At 36.0% G+C, this 16,017-nt stretch overlaps 1 protein-coding gene across 1 annotated transcript in view; it reads left to right on the top strand.

Annotated features, from left to right (window-relative positions):
• Positions 1-1,225: 1,225 nt before the first annotated feature.
• The window catches only part of LOC111999446 (E3 SUMO-protein ligase SIZ1), a gene marked incomplete in the record, with an annotated part of 24,973 nt that continues 10,181 nt past the window's right edge, over positions 1,226-16,017 (top strand). Inside the window, 11 exon segments of the mRNA XM_065777604.1 lie at positions 1,226-1,446; positions 1,656-1,709; positions 1,953-2,033; positions 2,672-2,714; positions 2,978-3,056; positions 3,300-3,438; positions 6,293-6,423; positions 10,435-10,503; positions 14,016-14,100; positions 14,331-14,406; positions 15,723-15,796. Coding sequence (XP_065633676.1) covers positions 1,674-1,709; positions 1,953-2,033; positions 2,672-2,714; positions 2,978-3,056; positions 3,300-3,438; positions 6,293-6,423; positions 10,435-10,503; positions 14,016-14,100; positions 14,331-14,406; positions 15,723-15,796 — 813 coding nt within the window.

The raw sequence follows: 16,017 nt of genomic DNA, 5'->3' as shown, positions 1-16,017 counted from the left end.
ATTTTTTTATTTTTTAAACTCACTTATCTATTACTAGTACAAAAAATCAAAAATGAATTTTTAAGAGGTAAGTGCTTATGGGCACTGACAGCCACTTGAGGCGATTGATGGGGCAGGAGAATAATAGTGTTAAGTAATTGGCTAAGTCATTCAAAATTGTTTCAGTAAAGCTTCTAATTCCTCAATGAAATTTATTTGGAGTCTATAACTCCTTAAAAGTTAAAGAGAATAACACCTTCAAAAGACATACCAATATCCTCGAAGGTAAAGCTCTATACGTGAGAGACAATATTATTAAGCCAATGAAGCTTCGTGCTGACATAGAGGTGCAGCTGAGTACAATAATGAGAAGCTACTGTTGGTAAGTCTTTAATTATACAATCAGCTTGACATGGCACTAAGGGATATGGAAATGACATCCTTCGTAATCCCATGAGAACTTATTGTTACAATTTAATACCCTTCGGGTTGATGATGCGACAACCACCTATCAATTCACCAGTCGTTACTGTAATAAAGATAACATGTTCTTATGGTGGTCATCGCCTGTATTTTTATTCGCGGTCATTGCGTGATGCTCCTAATCGTACAAAAATCTTACAAAATGTCGCTTGCGATATAAAAATAACACGTATTCTTACGTTACGAATCAATTATTGTCACTTGATTCTTGTAACAGTACTTTAATGAGTGCCGTCCTTGGATTTCTTAAATCTTTGTCTACAAATTTAGAGTCAAACTAAATCTTAACGACTGAACATATACAAAAAAAATTATCTAGTCATCCAAATTAGGTAATGACAATCTAACTCTTGACCATTTCTAGGTAGTGGATTGAAGGAGACTACCCTGGAACTCAAAAATTCAAATCTACTTGAAGAAAAAAAAAAAAAATCATACGTCTCTTTAGTCTTTTCGTATAACGAATCAGCCAATCAAAATTGACATTTATAACGTTGTAACACCCCACACACACCGACACACGTAGTACGCACGAATTGATCTCTCTCTCTCTCTCTCTCTGTCTCGCGCGCCTTCGAAGAAAACTACCTGCCCTTCCCTACCCAAAAATTCTAACCCTCACAGACACACAGTGACAGTCACACAGTCACCGCCCAATCAGAAACCAGACTCAAGATACTCCTACGAACCACGCTAGCAAAACCCGGACGTGAAAAGGAAATTCCAAACTCCAAATAAAAAAAAAAAAAAAAAAAAACCCAATTAGATAACCACAAAGACTTCACGTCCGGATCGTCTCGTCCCCAAAGATAATAACGTCACTGATGATGGCTCCAGGTCAGTACTAGGTCTAGGACTAGGAGTAACTAATAAAAACCCAAAGCAAAGCAGAAACAGCAGCGAACCCTAACTCGTTCGTGAACTCAACGATTCTCTTCCTCACTCGTCCTCCTTGACTCAGCGTGTGCAAGTGCGTGTCTGTGAGTGAGTACTCAACTCGTTCTCTACAATTCTTTTGTTACGATTTTAATATCTTAGTAAATTATTGTGTTTTTCTGTTTCTCGGTTCAAGAATTTGAGTATTCCATGCTTTAGGTTCAGTTTGGATTTTGACTTTTTTTTTTTTGTTTTTTTTTTTTTGTTGTTGTTGTTGTTGTTGTTGAAATATTGATGTATTTGGTGTTGATGATCAGGAACTTGTTTAATTGTTTATGCGCGAAGAAATGGATTTGGAATCCGATTGTAAGGTAAAGAATGCGATCAGATTTGGTGGATTGGTTGTTGATTATATGGTTTTTTTTTTTTTTTGGGATTGAATTGTTAAGGTAAAGAATGTAAAAGCAAGAAATTAATGTTGAGGGAGAATTAAAATGGGCAATATGGTGTTTTATTTTTAGAAGCAAAATATATGTGTTTGGTTGTAATTTTGCTTGGTGTACAAAAGATATCCAATTTTCTTTGTGGTACTTAATTATACACTTGACTTTTAGGAAAAGTTGGCGTCTTTTCGAATTAAAGAGCTTAAGAATGTTCTCACCCAGCTGGGTAAATCTAAGCAAGGGAGGAAGCAGGTATTTTTGTTTTTTTTCGAATTACATGCACGATTTTTATACTTCGTAAGAACGTTAAATGTTGTGTTATAATGAACTTGAACAATTTCTAACCAGTGGGTAGTTCGGGCCTTTTGGTATATGGTCACTCTTAAATGTCGGTAAGTTATCAGGATGATGGTTAATTGGGTTCACAGTTAGTTTTGAGTACAGATACTATCTAAACAAGTGTACAACAAGGTGAAGTTTTTCAAATACATGTCTGCTTGGCGGTGCTTTGCGTTAGAGGATGCTTGCATCACCTTGTGATGCGCGTTGGGTTTTCTTCAACTTGTTCGGACAATACGTGGTTAATTAGTTTGTGGCATAATATATCAGTTCTGTTCTCAGTATATTATAAATTATATATTTCTTCATTACCTGCTTGCCCGCAACCCTTCTATTAGAATTCTGGAGCAACTCTTGTTTATTGTTACAATAGCATGGTCTCATGCTTTTAGATAGGCTTGTTCATCCAGAACATGAAAAGGCTAATATATACAATTTTGGTACCACACTGTGGGCATAAGTATTTTTTTGTTTCAATGGGCTTTTCCTGGAGGATGGTTGTTTGTTATTTGAAGTGAACTTACAAGTGTACACCTCTATGTTCTGTACAGGATCTTGTGGACAGAATCTTATCCTTGCTTTCAGAAGAGGAAGGTAATTTATTTAATTACATCATTATCTCTTCCATTGTGTATGTTGTTATCTTTTTTTGGCTGCTAGAATGTATGTTATTATCTTGTCGTGCTCTTTGTTATTTATTATTATTTTTGTTCCATCATTCTCATGCTTAAGTTGACTGGATTGTTTCCATTACAAGTCTAGGTGTTGGTCTTGCTTTTTGTCTTTGTACATTTTGGATTTAAATATTTTGCCTTGGATCAAGCATCTCATGCACGATTGTGTTACATTATGTGCAGTTTCCACTACTCGTGGTTCAGCAAAGAAAAGCAGTATTGGAAAGAATGGAGTAGCCAAAATAATTGATGAGGCGTACAGGTGCAAATTTTAATGCTTTGTATACAAACCCTGATGGGTATCTTGGATATGCCATTTTCTTTTTGGCCTTTTTTTTAATACTTGATTTTTGTTGATATATGTCGTGATTGGATATGTTATTTTTGTATGATTGATACCTTAATTTCTTCTAATTGTTCATTGTCTGCTTCTTCATTTGCTTGGCAATCATGTCCTTCATCATCTCATGATCTTTTTTATGAAATATCCTCTGAAATGCTCCAGAAAAATGACGCATGCGGAATCTGCTGATTTGGAAAGGAGCAGTCTGAAGCCTGAAGAAGCCGTTGAAAATTCCATCAATACATACGTGAACATTTGCTGCCCCTGTGGAAATTCAGTGGCTACTGAGCCCATGATTCAGGTTTATCATTGTTAATTTTGCTTTATTTCTAGAAATTGATTGAATCATCTTGGGTTTTCTTTGTGTGTGTATATATACATATGTTGTTCTTAAATTTTTTTTTTTGATAGGTAAGAAAATTTTGTATTAAAAAGAAACTACTCCATCGAAGAGATGAAGTAAAAGAAGGAAATATATACAAGTAACAAAGGAAAACAAATCAACTTATGTACAAGAAGAAAGTGAATCTAAAAACAACGGATGGATTTCGTAGAAGTAAAACCCCACGCATGAGACCAATCAAACAAAGTGGTCGCAAACAACTCTAGGAGCTTATCTTCAGAAAACACCGAATCTTCAAATATGCGATTATTTCTCTCCCTCCAAATAATCCACATTGCACAATGTGGTACCAAATTCCAAACATTTGAAGAATGCTTTCCCAACCAATTCTGCCAACCGGCTAGCAAGTCAATAACACTTCTAGTTAGAACCCAAGAAACACGAAAAGATCTAAGGGCAAAGCTCCATAACCAAAATACCTCGCCACAATGTAGGAGCAGATGATCCAAGCTCCCCCCATTACTTTTACGAAGGCAACACCAATCCATAATAGTACAACCCTTTTCCTCAAATGGTCCTTTGTGAGAACCCTCCCCCATGCAGCTATCCAAAAAAAAAAAAAAAAAAAAATGACACATGGCATGGAGCCCTTACACCCCAAATACTCTTCCAAGGAAAAGTAATAGAGCTAGATACCTTCAATGCACCATAAAAGGATTTTATATCAAAATCCTCCTTCGTCCCCAAATACCATCTCATCTTACTGTAGTGATCCATGGCATATACACCCCATTTTTATTTTTTTAATTCTCGTTTATTAGTTTTGCAAACTGTTCACAAACACAAGAAGAGTTGTAGCTTGGACTTAGTGCACTCTCAAGCAAGCTCTTCAATGTTATAACCCTTGATGTGTATAAAAGGGAATGTTTGATCATTGTGGTATAGAATATGTTGAAGAATTTTTGTTGGTGATTAATATGATAAAATGTGTTTGAAAGATTTTAATCATTTAGCTGGGTGTCCTTGGAGTTGTTTGATGGTAACATTCGACACAAGTTGTTGAACTAGTTGCTTGTGGAAAACTTAAGCTTTTCTCATTAAAAAGTCTTATTCAGTTTTTTGCCAAACAAGCTACTGAAGAACAAACTGATTAGCTCATTCTGGATTTTCTAGCCAAATAAGCTAGCTAAAGTCAAATTTAAGTGCTCAAGGGCTTTACATGCAGAGCTTAGAAAACACATGCCTGGGCTCAATGAGGTATGTAAAGACTAAAGAAACAAATTGGTAATCAATCAGGGTATATCAAATCAAAGAAGTCAGCAAATAGTAGTAAAAAGATCCTAGGACTTTCTCCTTTAATTTAAAGCAAAAGGATCACCTCAGAGTTTTTCCCCCCCTCCATATTTTGTCCTATAATTGGTTGATGCCACGTGAAGTGTTGAATTTACTGATTGGTTGGCGGAATTGGTTCGGTAAGCGTTCTTCTGCAGTGTGGAATTTAGGTCCTTTGAGTCTGATGTGGCTTTTATGGAGGGAGTGGAACTGCTGTACCTTTGAAGATGTGTAATTTTCTAAAGTGCAATTAAGGCCTTCTTTTATTAGATCACTATGTGAATGGCATGGGTATTGTTGACAATGGCACTATCACAGAGTGCACCAATTTGCTTTCTTTTGTTAAGTAACAAGTTTTTTTTTTTGATAAGTAAAAATTTTATTGAAGAAGGAAAAGAGTCTTAACACAAAGGATGTCTACAGTCCCATTTCAAAGAATACAAAACCGCAAAGAGAGAGGAACTAAGAAAAAATTAACAAAATGCTTTGAAGGAGAATGCCACCTTGGGTACTCATCCAATTGTACAAGGGATGTGTATGCAAAGTTCTCTGAAAAATTGCAATATGAAAGAAAGAGAATCAATAAAATCTACCAAAGAAATCAATGACAGTGATGCCAAGTGTATCTGGCTACTTAATCAACAGTCTCAAGAACACTGATTTTAACTTAGCAAAAGGCAAATCCAATATTAAGAAAATATGAGGCAACATTCCAAATGATAAAACTCTTCTGCTTAACGTTTCCAACCAAAGAGCACATCAATCACCTTCCTAGGCATCACCCACTAGACTCCAAGACAAAAGACCATTGCTTGCTTGCCATTACACAAGGAATCTACAAATAATGTGCAATCTCATCATTATGCTTGTGCATTTTTTTTTTTATAGGTACTAAGACTTTTATTGAATAAAATGAACATTGTGTTCATGAATCATTATGCCTGTGCATACAACACCAATTCACTAAAATAATTTTTTTTAATGAGTTATCTACTCCAAAAAATTTGAGACTAAGGTGTAATTAATGTTGTAGTTATCTACTAATAAAATTTCCAAAGTTTGTTGTCCAAAAAAAAAAAAGTTTCTTGGAAATATTGTGTCAAACACCCTTCTGAGAAAATCGCACTTTATTAGAACCTCCTAAAACACTCATAATAAGATTGAACATCTTTTCTGTCACTATGGTTTAACATTCACCTTTTGCTACATTCTTGACTTTTTAATTTCTTTTTTGATTACTTTTCATTCAACCTCCTACACCCACAAATCAAGGAGTGATTCTATTTCTATTTGACAGTTGTGGAGATTATTTATACATTTTTAATCTTTCATTTTTTTCATACCTTGTCTTCATTGCAAAAACCATTGAATATATCAGGTAATTACAGAGTTTTTATGTCTTGCATAGGTCATACAGATCTCCTTTCAATCATTTTGATGATATCGAATTATGTCTAATGAAAAGACATGCTTCATGCAGTGTGTGGATCCAACATGTCGAGTGCAGCAACATATTGGCTGTGTTATTATTTCGGAGAAGCCTGTGGAGGGAATTCCACCAATTCCATCTTTATTCTATTGTGAAACTTGCCGAATAAAACGGGCAGATCCGTATGTACCATGTATTTTCTTTTTTTAATTCATCTAAGTACGTATAGTCCATTGCTTTAACTATGCCTGTGTGATGTGAACTTGTGTGCTATTTTTTGACTTTTGACACAGATCAGTTTTTGGATATGCCAATTTCCTAATACCTAGATGTGATGTCTGATGACACAATTTTGTATTAGTGTATTGTTTATCCATTATGTGTATGTGTTTGTGTATTAATTTTATGTGTGTATCAAAATTTCCAAATTCAGTGATACTACTGATATATTTAAAACCCATTTAGACCACCATCGTTCAGATATCAGAGATTAAAAAAAGGAGAATCTTTAGAGTTTTATAAGTCATTCCCTTTTTTTTTTTTGGGGTATCTTGATTGAAGGGTCAAGTTCTTTTGGTTTTCAACTTGGTGGGTTTGGCACTTCATCCCCATCAACTTGAATTTGTTGTGTAACGTGAAGACACAACCACCAAGGCTACAAGGAAGGCCTGTAACTAGACGGCGTTGCAGAATGAGGTGTTCTTGTAGATGTTTGAGCCACAAAATGGTTGTGTTGTGTAATTTAAGTCTCTCTCTCTCTCTCTCTCTCTCTCTCTCTGTGTACATTTCAATATTCCATTATTTGACCGCAAAATAAGTGAAACCTGAGGAACTTTAAAGTGGGGAATGTTGGGTTTTTAAAGTTACCGTTATAACTACTTGTTTCAAGGAGGTTTTTTGTGGTTAATAATTAGGAAAAATACGTAGACTTTTAGGTTTTTGATCAGGAAAGGAAAAGGGTTTGATTTTGGGGTTGCAAAGAGAAGAAAAGAGAGAGAATTTCTTTTTGCTGTTCACAGGTTGTGTGAATGGTCTTTACGGCTTTTTGAGTGCTTTGGGTAATGCCTGGCCAGGTCACTAATTTGTTGACCATTGGAGAGGGTTTTTGGGAATTTATTGTAATTGGGTTGTGTGGCAAGCTACACCGCTTTGCAGTATATGGACAATATGAAAAGAGAGGAATCGCCAAATTTTTGAGAAGCAGTCTATGTAAGATACTAAGAATAGTTTTCTGAGATCCTTGATTGAATATTGTACTTCGATGTGGGGGGGGGGGGGTGTTGTTGTCTTGTAGTTCTATTGTTGACTTTTGGACCTCATGAATGTCTGTTAGTAATTCTTTAAGGTTTGAGTGTTCTTTCTTTTGGACTGGTGTTTCATGTGCAAGTGTAATAGTGAAACTATTGACCATCTTTTCCTTCATTGCACGGTTGCTCTAGAGTTGTGGGATATGGTTTTTGGGTTATTTGGAGTTTGTTGGGTTATGCCTTTCTCTGTTGTTGGGCTTTTGGCTTGCTGGCAAGGTCGTTTTGGTCGCCATCGTAATGGAGATCTTTGGATGGTTGTTCCTCATTGTTTGATGTGGTGTATTTGGAAGGAGAGAAATAGTAGGTTGTTTTGAAGACAAGGAGCTTTCCATGCCTGATCTCAAGCTTCTTTTTTTTAGAACCTTACTTGATTGGTTTTCTGTGCGGAGAAACCATCCTTTTTCTTCTATTTTGGATTTTCTTGATTTTTGTAATGTTCATTTTTGATTTGTTCACCTCTGTATACTCCCTGTGTACTTCGGTGTTCCTCTCTTTTTGATTTCAATGAATTTATTACTTATCAAAAAAAAATTATTCTCTTACTTAAAAAAAAAAAAAAATTCCTTTAATTATTTGAGTACAATGACTCCTATTTAACTTTGTAAAACGAACTTCTAGTGAAATTAATGTAGGACAAAACCAAAATGTATAATAATAAGATTGAAGAAGCTAAAAATAAAAGATAGATAGTCTAGGAGTCTACATGTAGGCTTGTTTGGAGTCAACAGAGAGTAAGAGAGAACAAAGCTCTAGGATTTAGCACTATACCATTGGAAAATTGTGAGAGACTATAATTCAATCAACTATAATCTATCTCCATAGGAGTACAATACCATACTTAAATAGACTAAGAAAACTGAATACTAATGTGCTTGGGAAATCCCTTATTGAATTACAAAAATACATTAAATCTTGAAAATTAAATAATAAGAGTAATTTACCTAATCAACTATTAAATACCTAAGATAAAATACTATTGGTTTCCAAAATTAATAAAACTTAATTAAATAAATTGATTTCTGGGATGGGAGGATTTTAGCAAGCATTGTCAGTTTGTTATTGGGTTGGGAAATAGAGTGAGATTTGGCAGGATGGGTGGTATGGGGATCAACCTTTCCAAGTGGCTTTCCCAAGGCTGTATGGAATTGCCATTGATAAGGAGACATCTTTAGAAGCTTCTTTGTCGATAGAAGAATTTGGGATGTTCGTTTTATTCGAGAACTTAATGATTGGGAGATGGATGAAGGGCTGCATTTTCTTCATATATTAGGAGCTAATACTCCCCCTATGGATGTTAGAGACCGGATGAGATGGAAGTTGAAGCCTAATAGGGAGTTTGACATCTGGTCGTATTATAACAAATTGCGGGATTCTCCCTCAATTGTCTTTCCTTGGAAAGGAATATGGAGAGTAAAGGCTCCTAGGTGAGTTTCTTTTTTTGTTTGGTGTGTAGCTTGGAATAAGATCCTAACGGGTGATAACTTGTGAAGATTGAGGGGATTGGATTTTGTAGACTGGTGCATTATGTGCCGGCATTGTGGAGAGACGGTAGGCCACTTACTTCTTCATTGTGAGATGGCTTATCGGTTGTAGTGCTTTGTCTTAATAACTTTTGGTTTGTCTTGAGTTATGCCTAAATCGATCCCAGATTTGCTTTTTGGCTGGTGGAATTGGTTGGGGAAGCATTCCTCTCAGATTTGGAACCTAGTTCCATTGTGCATACTATGGTGTATTTTGGAAGGAATGGAATCGGAGGACTTTTGAGGATTCGGATAGTTCAGGTGTTTAGATGGTTGCCTCTTTTAGTGGGACTCTTTTTGATTGGTCTCAAGCTTAGGGACTCACGACTAGTGATTCTCTCTCCCTCTTTTCTTAGCTCTCTTACTCTTTTATAATTAATTTGTTTTGGTCTTCTTTTCTTTTCTTTTTTTTTTTTCTTTTTTTTTTTGTTGTTTTCTTCTTCTTGTATTTTCTGGGTTTGCTCTATGTTTTTTATGCATAGAGTAGCCATTCGTATATATAACATTCTTACTTATAAGAAAAAAAAAGAGTTCGAGCAACCAAATCCTAGCTTCATTTGTAGGCACCTTGTTTGATTGGTCTCTAGCTTGGGGCCTTGCTTCTAGAGAGTTCATTCCTAGCTTCATTTGTAGGCACCTCGTTTGATTGTTCTCTAGCTTGGGGCCTTACGTCTAGAGAGTGTTCATTCCGATGTTTATAAAGTCTTTCTCTTCTTTTACATATATCTTTTGTTTTTTGTAATTCTTTTGGCCTCTTTGGCATGAAGTAGTCTGTTTTCAATAAAATTATTCTTATTAAAAAAAAAAAAAAAATTTCTTTGCACTTCTCGCATTAAAAATCCAATGAAAGACTGCAATACTGTTAGAAGTTTATAATAACATAGTCCAACAATAACTAAAGAAATTAACCCCAAAAATGAAACTTTACGCTGGAATTATATGAAATTAAATGCTTTTTTAACCCTAAAGTAATGAATTGAACTTCAAAACCATATAAAGCTTATGTGTGTGTGTGTGTGTATAAAGCTCTAATATATCTCGTCAAGCTGTTCCAGTAGTTTTGGGTTTTGGCCAACTGGTGAAATTAGGAGTCCTTACCTTAAGTGTATGTAGTAGTTTGTTTGTTTTATTTTATTTTTTAATTTATTTATTTATTAAGTGTGTGTTTGGCATCAACTTATATAGCTTTTTGCTGAATGTATGCTTATATATGCTTGTACTTTGAAAAAGTGAGGTTTTAAAAAGCTATAAGTTTAGCCAAAAAAGGCTGGACTGAAACAGACGCTAAATTTGTATCTCTTTATAGAGTTTACTATTTCATGGTTACACAAGGTTTTTTACTCTTACAAAATATGTCCACCTGCAGTTTCTGGGTGACTGTCAAACATTTACTACCTCCTGTGAAGTTATTTGCTTCGAGTATTCCAACTGATGGGTGAGCTCAATTTCCTTAATTTACTTCTTTGTCACTTCTTTGAATTTTGTCTAACATTTGAATTTTGTTTTCTGATCTTTGCATTAGTAGTTGCATGAAAGATGTGCCCATAACCTCAAAAATTTAGCGGGTTTTAGATTCTATGAGTTACACTTTGTTGCATGTCATGTCCAGAAAATGAGTGTGTTAAAGATGTATAAATGGAAATATAAGGAAAGATAAGACTAGGAATGAGGAAATATGTTTAAAGATTGAAGTAGCTCCTAATTATAAAACTCAATTTATTATTATTATTATTTTTAAATGGATAATGAAAAAAATTTTATTAAAAAGGAAAAAAGCCAACCCAAGTACAATGTAAATGTACTATAGGGGAAAGAATCAAGAACCCATATTACAATAATCAATTAAAACAGGAAGGGAAAAACATGAATATGTCGGCAACGCTAAACTCCATTCAAGGAGAGTAAAAAAGAAAACAACGTTAAGCTGGAGAATAGACCGTTCATAGCCTTCAAAGCATCTAGCATTTTGTTCCCTCCGAATACACCACATCAAACAGTGCAGTACAAGCCTCCAAATAGCTATAATTCAATGTTGACTGAACTTTCCTTGCCATGAAACTAACAACTCAATAACCTTGGGCAGCATAGTCTAATAAATACCAAACAAATAAAAGACCATAGTCCACAATTCATAAGCTATAGAGCAGTGAAGAAGAAGATGATCTTCTGATTCCCCACAGCTCTTACACACAGCACCAATCAAGAACTAGAATATGCCTATTTTGAAGATTATTTGTAGTAAGAATCTTACCTGAGGAGGTAGACGAAGAAATGAAAGCTACCCTTGGATTTACCTTCGATTGCCACACCATTTCCCAAAGAAAAGATATGACAGTAGTAGGGTAAAGAGAGATAATAACCTTGCACCTCAAAGCCTCTACTCATAGCTATCTTCCAAAAAACTTTGTTAGATCCAATACCCCACGCATTCGTGGAATAGACCAAATCCATAAATAAAGTCAAGGATTCTAATTCCCATTTGTGCACTCGTCAGCAAAACTGTATATCTCATTGTAGCATCCCCTCGGAGATGGAAGAATCTCATGCCCGACTAATGCAATAAAATTTGGAAGAGCCTCCTTAAGATAACAATCCTTACACCACACATCCTCCCAAAACTTCACACGAGTACCATCTCCCACATCATATTGAAGGAATTTAGGAAAGTTCAACTAATTGCTTCTAATAAATTTCCACAGACTAACACCGTACATCCCTGTCACAGGTTTCATGCACCAATTACCCATTCATTCCCATATTTCGCCTCTATAACCCTCCTCCAAAGGGCACCTCTCTCTGTTCCATATCTTGACAGCCATTTTCCTAACAAAGCAAAATTAAACCTTCTCAAACACCGAATACCTAACCTGCCATACTTCTCCGGCTTACAAAGTATGAGGTTGTGGTAGGTTGATGGTCACTGTAAAATTTAGTCATTTTTCATGAGTCGATCCTGTTTAGATACAGGATTGGAGATTCCTTGCTAGTGATGCTCTGCATCAGGTGGTTGCAATGAAAGTGGGCAAGAGCTAGCCCGGGTGTTCTTTGTAAGCTGTGCTACATTTTTGCCTTGCCTTGGTATAGTAAGAAGTAGGTAAGGTCTTCTGCATTTCGATGGGCAGCTGTGGGTAAAGAAGTTAGTCTAGGAAAATAGTATTCATATAAGCATTCGGAATATGGGGTCTATAACAAGTAAGTTAATAGACAGCAGATACAATGATTAGGTGGATAATAAACATAATATGGTTAATGGAAACTAAGAGATTAAGTGATAAATCTAGGAAAATTGAATATATAGAATATACGTTATGGTATACAGAAAGAGATAAAATTAGAAATGGTGTATGAATTATCATAGATAAAAGTCTCAAAGAAGAAATTGAGATTAGGAGGATAGGAGATAAAATTTTATTAATTTAGGAAGAGAATTAACATAGTTAGTGTGCATGCTACTCAAACAGGGTTTGAAGAATCCATTAAGCAAAAATCTTGGGAGGACATGGAGAATTGTTTCAAGTTTGCCAAAAGAGAAGATTAATATTGGGGGAGACCTGAATGGTCATGTTGGAAAAGATAGAGATTTGAAAGAATTTGTGGAGGTTCGGGGTATGGAGTAATAAATGAGTGGGGAGATGCTATTTTAGACTTCTCAAAAACATATGATTTGATACTGATTAATACTTGATTCAAGAAGAGGGATTCACACTTGATTAGTTTCAAAAGTGGGACAAACATTAGTCAGATAGACTTCATCCTTACTCGAAAAGTTGACAGGAGATGTTGTAAAGATTATACAGCAATACCAGGAGAAAGCATAACCACTCAGCATTGGCTGGTGGTACCAGGTATTTATATTAGAAGATGGAAAAAGAAGAAATATTAGACAGAAGCCTTTTGAAGGGATAGAAGCAAGTTGTATTTAAAGTTATGTCAACCAAAGAAGTACTTGGAGTTTTTGATAAGACGGGAATATAATGGTCATGTTCTGTAGAAATTTCAATGATTGAGAATTGGAGTTGGTAGATTCAGTGTTTGATGTGTGTTCATATTATGTGGCATTGAGCAGGTCGAGAGATGTACATTTCTCTTGGAAAAGCATTTGGTGTGTTAAGGCTCTGAAAATGGTTGCATTCTTATGTAGACATAAGCTTATAGAAAGATTGTGATGTATGATAATCTCATGAAGAGACAAATCACTCTAGTTGATTGGTGTTGCTTGTGTAGGAGTGTTGGTGAGACTGGATTCTTTAGCTGTTGCACTGTGACATTGCATATGCATTATGGACCTTTGTTTTCTTGGTGTCTGGGGGTTCAATGGGCAATATCAAGGACTGTTGTTCATCTTCTATTTGGATGGATGAATTGGTTTGGCAAAAAATCTTCTTTTGTTTGGAAACTAGTCTCCTTTTGCCTGCTGTGGATATTGTCCAGAAAGGAATCATATACTTATGAAGATTTGGGCGCTTCTGTTATTCAACTGAAGTCACTTTTCTACTTTATCGTTGTTTGAAAGGATATCGTGCTTTGGTTCCTATTTATGTACTCATTCTATTGTAGATTTTTCTGATTCTCTCATAATAATTGTAATCCTGATTTATTATATTCTTTAGGCTATCTTATGTACACATGATAGTTCATCTTCTTCAATAAAATTTTATTACTTATCAAAAAATAGAAAAAGAAAATTGTTAGCTTGATTGTGAAGAAGGTGAGGCAGAAAACTAAGGGCACTCACACAAATCCTGAAAAGCTGTTACACAACACTAAGATAGATTTGGAGTATAGTCAAACCCCAAGACCAAGAAAACAATGAGTAATCCATGCATATCTTATGTCAACTTTGTTCTTAGTTTCTTAACTAGGCCTAGTCTTTAATTGTTGTTTTGTTTAAGATCATCTGCTCTTCCAGTGTGTTCTATCCTAACCTTATTTTCAATAAATTTTCAGTGCAAATCCACTGCGTACGGATGAAAATTTTGAACTGACAACAGCTGATAGAGATACAATACAGAGTCCTGAATATAATGTTCAGGTTTGTTTCAATTTGATAGTCCATAGAGGAGTAATGCTAGTACCACAACTTTGCCACAACTTGCCTGTGTGGCGAGTTGTGGACCCACATGGACCTACCATTTTTACTTCACCACTCACAACTCATTATTCTCCATAGAGTGGTAGTTTATGTGTATCAAGTAATTGTGGTCTTTTGTCATTTATAGATAATAACTTTTTTTTAATAACTAATACATTCTTGTTGCACAGGTTTGGTGTTTACTTCTCAATGATCGTGTTTCATTTAGGATGCAGTGGCCACAGTATGCAGAATTACAGGTTAATGGTATGCAACTTGATGTTTTTCCTACTCATTGGATGATGCATGGCTGGCATTTGCAATGTAATGGTGTGTCTCATTGTCAGCTTTCTTTTCTGCTTCCTCTCTTTTTTTCTTTGGTGTGGGAGGGGGCACATCTGTTGTTCTGGAAATTACAGTCTGTGACTATTACTTTGAAAAGCTTCACAATAGTGATTTTAAGAGAAAAGGGAAGGAGAAGGGGTGGGGAGTAGTGGTTTTTTTTGGGGGGGGGGGGGGGAGGAAGTGGAGTAAGCTTTACGACGGTCCTTGAGGCCAGGCCTTGAAATGAACTACAAGGGTACAACCTCTGCCATGGCTTGCTTATGAGGTTTTAGTAAGTTATATTCCACAAGTACTTCACTTGAGGCATAGGCCTTAAGATCTGAGCCAATGACGGTTGAGAGCTTGGAATTGGAGTTGAGTTTGTAACTAAGCCCATTGTTTTTAGTCATTTTCTTAACCATGTATGTTGATTAGTTAGCGTTTGTTTCTTTTAAAGTGTGCTTTCTGTCATGGTATTAATCCTGGAGTTCTCCAGCTGTTTGAATTGGTGGACTGGCCACTCAGATGGTCAGTTTTTTTTATTGGACCTTTCAGTGTGCTAACTCACCCAAACTCATTGAATTTGGTTAATTTTGTATACCTCTGCAAAGATCACTCATTTGACTTGTCAATTCCGTTAATTGGACCTTTCAGTGGGTTGAACACTGTTCATGACACTAGGTTCAGCCTGACTTTTGGGTAGCTTGGTCCTAAACTGGAATTAATTTGATTGTTATAACATGCTAGTTTGGCCCATACGCACATGTTTGTTTTGGTTTAAATATAGTAAAAGGACAAAGTTTGGCTCCAAACATGTTTGTAGCCAATGGTTCCAACTCCACTCAATATCTTTTTATTAGATGTGAATTTTGACAAACCGCTTTTAGGTTACATTTTCTTATCATATCCTTTATGGTTGCAAAATTTCAAGAAAATCAAAGATCAATAGTTATATTTTATATAAGTCAAAAATCAATAGCTATGTTTTCAACAAATGTTCAAATATCAAGTTTTTTTGTAATATAAGATTATGCATAAAGAATTAGTTTATGGATTGAATAGTAAATAACATCTTATTGGCATAAAATTTGACATGAGTGCTAAGAATATAAAAACATGCAATCCAACGGTTAGATTTTCAAAATGTTTTATAATGTTAATTTTTTAGTGGGTGTTGGAGCCAAACTTTGTCCGTAGTAAAATATCTCTTGTCATTGACTTAATGTTTTCATGGTTTTGTTCTTGTTATTATTTTACAGGTATTACTTTTAGGACAGTTAATAGACCTGGATCGCAGCTGTTAGGTGCTAATGGTCGTGATGATGGCGCATTAGTGAGTAATCTTCCTTTTTCATATGCTGATGTGTTTTGATGATGTTATAGTTGATACTCCTCTTCATTTTCGGTCCCCCCCCCCCCCCCCCCCCCCCCCCCCCCCCCCCCCCCCCCCCCCCCCCCCCCCCCCCCCCCCCCCCCCCCCCCCCCCCCCCCCCCCCCCCCCCCCCCCCCCCCCCCCCCCCCCCCCCCCCCCCCCCCCCCCCCCCCCCCCCCCCC

The sequence above is a fragment of the Quercus suber genome, unplaced genomic scaffold, assembly GCF_002906115.3.
Source record: "Quercus suber isolate HL8 unplaced genomic scaffold, Cork oak 2.0 scaffold_160, whole genome shotgun sequence".
NCBI classification, from domain to species: domain Eukaryota; kingdom Viridiplantae; phylum Streptophyta; class Magnoliopsida; order Fagales; family Fagaceae; genus Quercus; species Quercus suber.
This window is presented reverse-complemented; position numbering and strand designations above follow the sequence as displayed.